This window comes from Parasteatoda tepidariorum, chromosome 8 (assembly GCF_043381705.1).
Source record: "Parasteatoda tepidariorum isolate YZ-2023 chromosome 8, CAS_Ptep_4.0, whole genome shotgun sequence".
NCBI lineage: Eukaryota > Metazoa > Arthropoda > Arachnida > Araneae > Theridiidae > Parasteatoda > Parasteatoda tepidariorum.
In genome coordinates, this window is record NC_092211.1 from 73732857 (window position 1) to 73744558 (window position 11702).

At 32.4% G+C, this 11702-nt stretch overlaps 1 protein-coding gene across 1 annotated transcript in view; it reads left to right on the forward strand.

Annotated features, from left to right (window-relative positions):
- Positions 1-11702, forward strand: part of LOC122271803 (putative sodium-dependent multivitamin transporter) — a 50004-nt gene that overhangs the window by 24271 nt on the left and 14031 nt on the right. Inside the window, exons 6-8 of the mRNA XM_071184231.1 lie at positions 2905-3043; positions 6361-6568; positions 8829-8983. Coding sequence (XP_071040332.1) covers positions 2905-3043; positions 6361-6568; positions 8829-8983 — 502 coding nt within the window. The remainder of the gene's footprint in view (positions 1-2904; positions 3044-6360; positions 6569-8828; positions 8984-11702) is intronic.

The following is an 11702-nucleotide window of genomic DNA, read 5'->3' on the forward strand; positions in this document are numbered from 1 at the left end:
CAAACTGCTTCAGCGGATTTATATGTCACCAAGTTACCTGGCAATAACTGTCGTATCTTCAGATTCAATTCGTTGACGTCCACATTTTTTGCTGTTAAAATCGCCCTTTCTACTAGCCACTCATGATGAATGTATTGTGTGTGTGCATCGGGAAATATTAGGTTATTGAGAGCATCTTGTGAATTAAAGATTGTGCAGAAATCGTCCGGTAATTTTATGTATCCAGTCTCATCCTTAGTAACTTTTCCATCACCTATATCTAACAATTGTTTTGAGAATGTTCCAGCAGATGGATCTTGAAGCATTTGGACGCGCATATTTACTCTTAGTTGAACTTTTTCAACATTACGCCACAGTGGAGATGATTTCAGCGTACGTTGAATGCGGAATGACGGGAAGTGTTTGTCTGAAATCACCTGAAAGGAGAAAACTGAGTGCTGCCAAATAATTTGGCATTCTTTTTTATATCTTTCAATGTCCTGTTCAACGCCTCAAGCGAATGTTTGTGTGCCATAGTGCATTCATCCTAGATGATAATTTTACAGTGTTTCAACACTGTGGCCATAGACGATTGCTTTTTTATGTTGCACTCTGCATCTGGGTTGTTTTGAATATTTAGTGGCAGCTAAAATACTGAATGAGCAGTTTTGCCTCCATCCAATAAAGTTGCCGCAATGCCAGATGATGCAACGGCCAACGCATGCCATTATTTGATCGTATTTCAGCGAGAATTAGCGAAATAATAAATGTTTTGCCAGTTCCACCTGGTGCATCCAAAAAAAATCCACCTTGTCCGGCCGAAACTGCGAGCATAATGCGGTCATAAATGTTCCTTTGTTCCTCATTCATTAGTGTAAAATTGCGAGTAACAAATGCTGTCATTTCTATCGCATTGTATTGAAGTTCACGATTCATATCAGTGTTTAATAAATCAGATGCACTTCAATTTGGCGAAAGCATACCGAAATGAGTGAGTAACAAATTGGCAATAATAATGCAAAGATCCTCAGTACCAATCAGTGATTCATTGTACATGCCTGTAGCATCGCTGAATGCTATCGTTAGATCGTTGCAACATGTGCGATGTTGATACCGTATATCATCAGTCACCGAATCTTTGTGATTATCCCATAATGTCTGGAAGAGCAGTCACCTTGGTATTTTCATCTCGAAATACTGTCATATCACTGTCTTTATTCACATACTTGCAAATATATTTGATGATCTTCTTTTAAGAGCGAGCATAAGTATTAGAGTTTCATATGACTTGTTGCAACGTGCGTGAATATTATTTTTGATCTGTTTCTATGTTTAGTTTGGACCCGAATACGATTAAATAAAGATATATTTAAAATATACGTTATATCTGTGCAAAAAATGAAAAAAAAAATTGTTATAAGCCTATTCTCAGAGCTACGGAATATACATGGAAGAATTTACCCCGACCCGCCCTTATTTAGGGCATACGGGTAAATGTTTATTAAAATCAAAAAAAAAAAAAAATCCAGAGAACAGTACAAACATAAATTACATAAAATACACATCAGACATGGCAACAGCCCATGAACATGGCGGGGGTAGAACAGCTAAAATCATGTAAGGTGATAAACATTAAAACAGCAATATATTAAAAGTGTCAATTAAAAGAATAATTTAAAAGAGCAATTTAAAAGATAAACGTGCAAAAATTACAAGAGAACAATATTGTAAAACAATTAAAAGCATTACTATTAAAACCAATTAAATAGTACAAAAGTAAATAACAATAAAATTGGAGCAAGTAAAAGAAGAATAGTTTATAAAAGACATAGTAAAAAAAATGAGACACCCAAGCTGGAAGGAACAAGTTCCGAGACATTAAAGACCGTCCCCCAATACATCCTCTAAAGTTTGTTTAATAATCTTTTTTATGATATTTCTACAAGTCAGGTTAGCATAGCATTGATGTTGGCCAATATTATTAAAGTTATTGCCCCGGATTGTCTGGAATTGAGAACAATTTATTAACAAGTGATCAATAGATTGATATTCACCACAGTAATTGCATTCTGGAGTTTTGTGGAATAATTTATATTGGTGTTCTCCAAACACTCCGTGGCCTGTTAAAAATTGATTGAGATAGAAGTTTGCTTGTAGTCTATTTAATTTCGGGTCTTTAAAAAATTTGAATGTCTGTCTCCCTTTCTCGGAACTCCGCCATTCCAGCCCCCAGCGCTTCATGCTATATAATTTAACCTGAGTTTTAATTTGGGCGATGGAGCTTGGGACCTCAAGGGCAACCCGGCAGAGATCGGTGGCTTTCTTAGCTGCTCGATCCGCCTCCTCGTTGCCTTGAGTACCTATATGAGCTTTAACCCAATTGCAGAGTATATTGGATCGCCATAATTGTTTAGTGTTTTCAACAATTTTTGAGCTTGATACTGGGTTTTGTAAGGCTTGCAACGAGGAAAGCGAATCAGTATAGATAGTGGCGTCTGGATATTCTTTTTTAGAGAGCCAGAGAAAAGCATTATTAATTGCCACCAATTCTGCCATGTAAACACTACTATTGTTTGAGATCCTGGTGGAGGTTGCCTCGATTAAAGTACCGTGCATTTTAGTAACAATGCCGAATATACATATAAAATTTCATCAAAATCGATCAAGCCGTTTAGGAGGAGTTTAAACAATAAAACTGTGACAAGAGATTTTAATATATAGATATACAAACATGAAAATTGGCTCAGTACCTAACACTGAATCAAGGAATCAAAGCAATTTTATTTCGATGTTCTTTCTTTTAAATAATAAGTAGGATTATTTTAAAAAATGTATACTTTTTTCTCATTTATATAGATTTAAACTTTAAAATAAAATGCAGATCTTTTGTTCAAATATTTCAAATATATCATAAAATATTTACAGAACGCTTCGAATGAGTAGTTTACCAGTGTTTTTCATGTACTCTGCCTGCTGTTACATTGGAGTGGTGCTATATGGTGTTTACTATAACTGTGACCCAATCTTAAACAAAGAGAGAACAGGATTAAGAAAATATGATCAAGTAAGTGACAAATGTAGGAAATAAATTAATCGAATGAACGTTATGTTTTTATGTAAAAAATACAAAGCAATATAGTATAGTATGAAAATTACAAATAAAAAGGAAGCAACATTTAAAAATACGTATATATAATATATCTCTTAAACTGTCTTCTTAAAATATATTCTTACATTAAATAACTAGCTGAATGCCCGTTCTTCGTACGGGGTGAAAAAAGAATGTATAATTCAATAGTAAGTAACTAGTAAGTTTTAAACAAAACTGCAAGATAAATACCGACACAAATATTAAAGTTTAAAATAATTCAATGTTTTTTTTTTATTTATTATTACTTGTTGCTTTTCTTAACGGCTTTATCTTATTAGATTAAGCAAAATAGGTACTTCGTCCATTTGTTTCGGTGTCAACTGCTTCCGGTATCATCCGGCATAATGCTTTTATTCTAAGCAACTCCCGGTATTTAAAATTTGCCTTAATCAAGTTAGTTTCACTTGCATTTATATCTCCCGGGGCTGGAAAACCAATTTCTTTAATATCTATCAAGAGAATATACAGTATTGATTGCATCAGTAATAGCCACCAAACTTATTTAAAAAATTCTCTATACTTATCTAAGAGAATACTTGGCATGAATTACCCTGATTCCAGTAATACCCACTACTAAAATTATGCATTATTGGCATCAACAATAGTAGAGACACTTTACGGTACAAAATAAGTGCTTTTTCTCTATTAAGTTTCCATTTTAGTTCCTAGCTTTTTTTTATAATTTCAATTACTATCCATTGCCAAAGGCCATGATGTCTCAAGAGAAAGAGCGTTAGACTACAAATGAGGTGAACTGAGTTCGAATTCCTGCAATAGATAGTCGATACGAGTTCCGCATCCGGCTAGCACCGACCACAGTGCTGTCGTAAAATATTCTCAGTGGTAGACGGATAATGGACTTGAGTTTTTTGCCGTCAGACTAACCGTGGGATGTGTCTGGCTTTCGTGGTTTGTCTCACCATGTAACGCAAATGCGGATTTGTTCCATCAAAAATCTCTCCTCATAGGCATTGGCTCTTCTGGATTGGGTTTAAAATTACAAGACTACTGAACTGAACAGTAGTAGTCATAAACCCAAAAAAATTGGGTTGGTTGTTCAAAGACGGTTGTAATATCGATTATGTGGAAATCTTAAAAGAAGTGGTGGAAGGATGATCTCTGCGTCGATGGTTCCCTGTGAGTAGGGAACGAAGCAAGTTGAATAGTTTTTTATCATTCAGTAACTGCTGCATCTCCCTTAAGATTAGCAGAAATCTGATAGCTGAATCGGAGGTTTTCCGTGACTGCGCTGGATTACCTCCAGGCTTTCTCTCAGGTCTTGCACAGCAACTTGCAAAACAGGCCGGGTGCTCACCGTGACAGTGGATGCTGATAGCCGGCTCGCTAATAGGTTCCGTAAATAAATACGAAAACTGCGCGAATCTCCACAATTTTGACACCTGCCTTTATATATAACCGCTTTTTATAATCACATCTTGGCCAATGACTATAATCACTGAAAAGTCCAACAGACATCGGCAAATCAGAATTACGTTATGCTTGCTTTCTCTCAGACTCGCAGGAAAAAATGTTTTCCAAGAGGTCTGCAAGAAGCTCCACGGTACTCCCTCCCTAGTTTCAACGATATCGAAGAGGAAATCTGACTCGTCGCTCACTTCACGTGTTGATTGGCGATGAATGCTGCGGTGGCACTTCGGAAAACGGTGCCTTCAGTGATTGTGCAGAAGTCTCTTCGGGATTAAATGTTAGCATATAAGCTGGCTTTAAAGGGTCAATCGAAATACTTTGCAATTTTCTTTTTATATTCAGTTTGAAAGTCTTAGGTCATCTGCCCTTTTTCTGAGTATTTGATGCGGGTCATCGTATGAATGCTGTAGAGGTTGTCGAACAGCATTATGACGTACGATTAAGTCAGTGCATGCTTTTAAATCTTTGGAAATATAAAATGGCTCGATCTGTTGAATGTCGTCTTCCAGGTACTGTTCGTAATTGGTGAATAAAACTTCTCAATTTGCTGACAAAAAAGGTTGGATCAATAGAAAATGGACCAGCTGTATAAAATTCTTCAGAAAGTCAGATAGTTGAACCATAAACCATCTCTGCCAGAGTAACATCAAAACCTACTTTTACAGTAGCTCGGAATTCCAACAAAATGGAAGGAAAAATTTTTTCAGTTTGATAGCTCATAATAGCTCATAATAGCTTTAAGTGTATCAGTTCCATAGCGCCCTTTGTGGCGATATTATATGCTGAAGTACGAATTCGGGTCATGCCAATTAACTTTCTTAACCAGCAGAAGAGGTCAAATTCGAATTGTCTTCTCTGATCATCACTAGTAACACATTGTGGAACTCCAAATTATGCAATCCAGCCTGAATACAAAAAAACTCATCTACGGTTTCAGTTGTCATATTTGTCAAAGGAACTACCTCCAGCGATCTCGTAAATCTATCTGTAATTGTTAAACAGATGTTATAACCTCGATTTAGTGCAAGGGTCACACTATGTCAATATGTATAAGAGAAAAATAGTCTGAAATAGGTGGGAATACTCTTGAATGTGTTGAAGTGGAAAGACTAACTTTTGGTTTAGTACTATTTTTTGCAAGTTTCTTGTTAAAAAAATCATGCAGAAGAACTTGGTTTTGAGCTATTTTGGCAAAAAATGATGGTAATGATTTAAAATCCCCAAAAATACCCAAAGATCCTTCACTGTTTTTGCTCATATCTGCTCATTAAATTTAAATTCTGCAGTTGCATTTCTGTGGGCAGTAGATGGCTCTTTTACTACAAGTTTACCAGTTACTAATTCTCGAGCTATTAGTCGAATCTCATTTTCTTTTATTTCATCGCATTTTTCTCATTTATAGAAAAATTTAAAAGTAAAAAAAACAGACTTAAAATAGCAGTAACTTTTGAATTAATTAGAATTTCAAAAGAGAAACTCTATGAAGTTTATAAGCAAATGTAACCAATTCAGCATGAAAAATTTTAACTCTTATAGTTATATTTCTGCAGGCTGTGACCATTCCCGCGTAGTATCTTTCCAACAAGCTTAAAAACTAATAAATCATTTATAAAATCTTATTTTCCTTTCTTAATACACTTCTTAATCCTCCACACCTTCGTAATTTCAAGCTTCGAAGTTTTCTTATTTTGTAAAGGCCTTATAATTTTTTAATACTAAGAGATATTTTTTTTAGCAAACTATTAAGCATTTATTTCTTACATTTACTACATCAACGCAAACAATTTTTAAATTCTTTTTAGGTCGTCCCGGCTTACATTGTTACAAGATTTAGCTCTTATCCAGGACTGACAGGTCTATGCATAGCTGGCATCTTCAGTGCTTCCATGAGCACTATTTCCTCGTGTCTAAATTCTGCCTCAACCGTGACAGTCATTGATTATTTAATACCAATCTTCAGAAAGGGCAACATTTCTGAATTTAGAATCATTTTAGTGGCGAAAATTGTGTGTAAGTTTTCTACGACCTCACTAGTTTTATACGAGTAAAAATTAATCGTGTGAAGTTTTTTTAGCTAAATCTATTTAAAATTATGCTGATACTGATTCAATGTATTTAAACCAGTGTTGGCAAGTTTTTGACACATGGCGGTTTTTACCGGTTTTTACCATGGTTTTTACCGTCATGTCAAAAACCCCTTTGTCAAAAACCCATAGTTTTGGTAAAATTGTATTTTTATTTGAGTTTAACTGTTTATAATTTAAAATTAATTCATTTTTGGGCAATAAAATTAGAAAAAAAGTTGTTAAAAAATATTGAAGAACAGATTCTTGCATTTTTCCAACATGAATATATCAAAAATACTATTTTAAGTAAAATATTAGGATACTAAAAAAAATTTCAACATTTCCAAACATCATTTTGTTTGGCATATTACATTACTGAAGAATGTCAAGATTGATTACTTAAAATTTTGTTATGAGAAACACATGTACACATAAAAAAAAAAGCCTCATAAAATAAACTTTTCTTATCAATTTTGCTTTCAATATTTTACACAGAAATGATACATGAAAAAGCCTAGGAAGTCCTTTTAGAGTTTCAATATTTCTGTATGAATGTATATCCTTCTATAAGAATACATGCATATAGTTGCAAAATCAATAGCAATCATTTACAACATTCATTTATGAAGGCAACTATGTGAAAATAATATATTGTCCGCTATATGCCATAAATTAATAAAAACAGTAGGTTTTTGACAGTTTTTACCGGTAAAAACACGGTTTTTACCACTGTCATGTCAAAAACCAGTTTTTGACGGCAAAAACCCAACCCTGATTTAAACAAATACTGAGTCGTTACGATTATCTTCCAGCCTGAAAGCCTTACTCTTGAAACGCGATGTACTTGCTCATATGCTGATGTCAACTGCGATTGAATTACATAGTCACCTTGTTGCTTTAATCTTGGTCTTTGTGCTCGTTCGCCGTCTGTCTTTGCTTTCTGACTTAGTTTTGGGAGCTCAGAAATTGTGCGCGACTCGCGGCATTTTGACTAAGAGTCAGCATTGCATGGTATTCTGGTTTAGGAAGCCGCTGTCATGGTAGTGAGTCTTCAAGCATACACACATTATACCCTATTTTGGGAAAAATTAATCAATTAAGTTAATAAATAGTTTATTGCAAATAACTTTACAAATACATGTACGAAAAATATTAATAGTTTATACTTAATTGGCAACAATAATTTCTTAATGTGACTGCTCCTTGAAGTTTAAATTCTTTCCAAGTTTTGGTTTTATTTTATATATACCAGGGTTGGGTTTTTGCCGTCAAAAACTGGTTTTTGACATGACAGTGGTAAAAACCGTGTTTTTACCGGTAAAAACTGTCAAAAACCTACTGTTTTTATTAATTTATGGCATATAGCGGACAATATATTATTTTCACATAATTGCCTTTATAAATGAATGTTGCAAATGATTGCTATTGATTTTGCAACTATATGCATGTATTCTTATAGAAGGATATACATTCATACAGAAATATTGAAACTCTAAAAGGATTTCCCAGGCTTTTTCATGTATCATTTCTGTGTAAAATATTGAAAGCAAAATTGATAAGAAAAGTTTATTTTATGAGGCTTTCTTTTTATGTGTACATGTGTTTCTCATAGCAAAATTTTAATTAATCAATCTTGACATTCTTCAGTAATGTAATATGCCAAACAAAATGATGTTTGGAAATGTTGAAATTTTTTTTAGTATCCTAATATTTTACTTAAAATAGTATGTTTTGATATATTCATGTTGGAAAAATGCAAGAATCTGTTCTTCAATATTTTTTAACAACTTTTTTTCTAATTTTATTGCCCAAAAATGAATTAATTTTAAATTATAAACAGTTAAACTCAAATAAAAATACAGTTTTACCAAAACTATGGGTTTTTGACAGTTTTTGACATGACGGTAAAAACCGGTAAAAACCGTCATGTGTCAAAAACTTGCCAACCCTGATATATACCCTAAATAATATAGTATAATTTAAAGCAAAAATAAGGAAAAAATACCGTCTCTGCTGGAGTTTTTGCAAAAAGCATAAATAAAGCTCGTTCGGAGAACTGGGCAAGAAAATATTATTTTATTTCACTATTTCCTTGACTGAATCAATGGACATACTACTTAAAAAATTTAGATACTTTTAGTTTATTTCATTTATATACAGTAGTTTTAATTTTGAGAATTTATTTAAGTACTTTATTTTAATAGCTGCTATCTATGGTGGTGTTTGCATAGGTCTTAGCTTTGTTTTTCAACACACAGACAGTATTCACCATTTGACTCAAGTATTTATTGCATTACCTCAAGGTATTATTTGTGCAACTTTTCTGTTTGGAATGCTGACAAGAAAAGCTGGTGATAAAGTAAGTTATATTCTCTAAGATTCACGAAATATGGTATTTAAGGGAAAGTTTATATTTTTTAGTTTATATTTTAATATTATATATTTCAAAAAACACGAAGAAAATTAAGAAAAACAATAAATTTCATTTATTGCGCATAAGCTGCAAGTAAACAGAGCCCATTAGATAAGTTCAAAATGAAGATAAAACAAAGGAAAATTACAGACATGGAAAAAAAATGGAGAAGAAAAAAAAGGGGGGGGGAGAAAAATAATAATAAAAAATAGCAAACAGCTGGGGGGGGGAAGAAAAGGATAAAAAATTTTATAAAAAAAACCGGAAAATAAAAGATATAATCTTTTCATCAGCCCACACGATTATATCCGCAAAAAAGAGTGCTTTCTGATATTGTATCAATGTAGCCAAAGCAAAATATAATAATACAATAGTGTGAGGAGCACTCAAAAAAATTTTTTACAAAAAGTACAACAAATAAAATAGAACACAATAAGTAAAAATATAACACGTAAAAACAGAAAATAAAATAAGATAAAAAGAAAAAACAGAATAAACATAAACTATAAAGCGAGTACCTAATTCAAATGTACTTACATGAACGGGAAATTTTTCAAGAATGATTTAAAAAAATTATTTTCGTAACAAGATTGCCAGATTGCAAAATATGAAAACAAAAGGGCAAATTGAGCATAACTAGAGGAGTCTTGTTTTAAAGTACCGTTCTTACTGCATTGCTTGCTGAAGTGCTTTTGATTTGTTAGTTACCAAGTTTTATTATATAGTTATCAAGTTACGAAGTTAATTTATATAATTTATATAATTTTTCCATGTGCAAATCCATTTCGGGCAAATACGTGGGTAAAATTATTCACTAAAAATTTCTTTATTAATTTATGCAATTTTTCCATGTGCAAATCCATTTCGGGCAAATCCGTGGCTAAAATTAAATGCAAAACAGGCAATTCATGCTTCTATTTTCTATTTTTTTCTTAAATAAATTTTTATTTTCTAAAAATATTTATGGTCAACTTCTTTAAAGTATCCAGTATAATATTACCTTGCGCACATCCATTTCCGGCCCTTCTTTGGCAACTAACAAATCAAAAGCACTTCAGCAAGCAATGCACTAAGAACGGCACTTTAAAACAAAACTCCTCTAGTTGCTCTCAATTTGCGCTTTTGTTTTCATATTTTGCTATCTGGCAATCTTGTTACGAAAATCTTTTTTTTAAATCATTCTTGAAAAATTTCCCGTTCATGTAAGTACATTTGAATTCGCTACTCGCTTTAAAGTTTATGTTTTATTCTGTTTTTTCTTTTTCGTTTTATCTTATTTTATTTTCTGTTTTTTCGTGTTATATTTTTACTTATTGTATTATTTGTTGTATTTTTTGTAAAAAAAAATTTTGAGTGCTCCTCACACTATTGTATTAATATATTTTGCTTCGGCTATATTGATACAATATCAGAAAGCACTCTTTTTCGTGGATATAATTGTGTGGGCTGATGAAAAGATTATATCTTTCATTTTATGGATTTTTATAGAAATTTTTATCCTTTTTTTCCCTAGTTGTTTGTTATTTTTTATTATTATTTTTCACTCCCCCCCTTTCTTTTTCATACGTCTGAAATTTTCCTTTGTTTTATCTTCATTTTGAACTTTTAACATTTAACATCACTTTTCGCTTGTCTTCCATATTATCAAGTTTAAGATGTAGAAGTCGGCCTAAAAGGTCAAGATGCACCAAATAAGGCCAGATAGAAGATTATTTTCTGAAGTAAATGGGCAATAATTCGTAAATAAAGTACGCATTAAGATAGTCCCAAAAATTTCCCACCTTCAGAGTGGCGATATCCTTTTAGCGAATCAAAATATCTAAATTTTATCAAATTAATGACGTTTCATTAAGATAAGAAGATTCTTGCAACCATACCCTCTCGAAACCTCCCTTTAAAATCTCTGGACAGCCAAAAATGCGTGTCTTTTTTCATATTTTCATGGCTGGATAAATCTAGGCCAAATCCAAACATAACAAAAATTTAAATACAGCAATATTGTTTTTAACTGTTATAATGTCATACTTTCATGTTGTCTGGTGTAATTCATCATTATTCATGATTGCTTTACTTTTTTTATTTTACTTGAAACATTTGGTTCAATTTATAAGCATTTTCAGTTCTGTGTTCTGAATAAACTTGCTATTTTCAGCAACAGCAATCAGCGCATTTAAATTGTTTAGCAGAAAAATAACAAAATCACATTAAACAATGTTGAATACATTTAATATGGCAAAATATACAGTGGTGGCCAAAAGTGTGGACCCTTTTTGAAAGTTTCAAGTTTTTCAACTTTGTGTACTTGTAGAATATATTAATTTTCACTTAAATACAAAAGTTTATATATCAAATTGAAGGTAATTTAATGTAGAATTTAATAATGAATACAGTATTACAATATCTGTATTACAAAAAAAATTATGCAACTAATAGCTTCCCAGCTTCTTTTCATTGAGTGAACGACTGTTTGAAGTTCATCTTTCGTAATCACATGGTGCCAAGAATCAATTATAGCTTCAATAAGTTGTCTTTTATTGGATGGACGTTTTATTCGTGCAAGAATTTTCAAACGTCGCCACAAATTTTCAATTGGATTGAGATCAGGACTGTTTCTTGACCATGGTAATATTTCTATACCTTTATTTTGAAACCATGCTTTGCATAC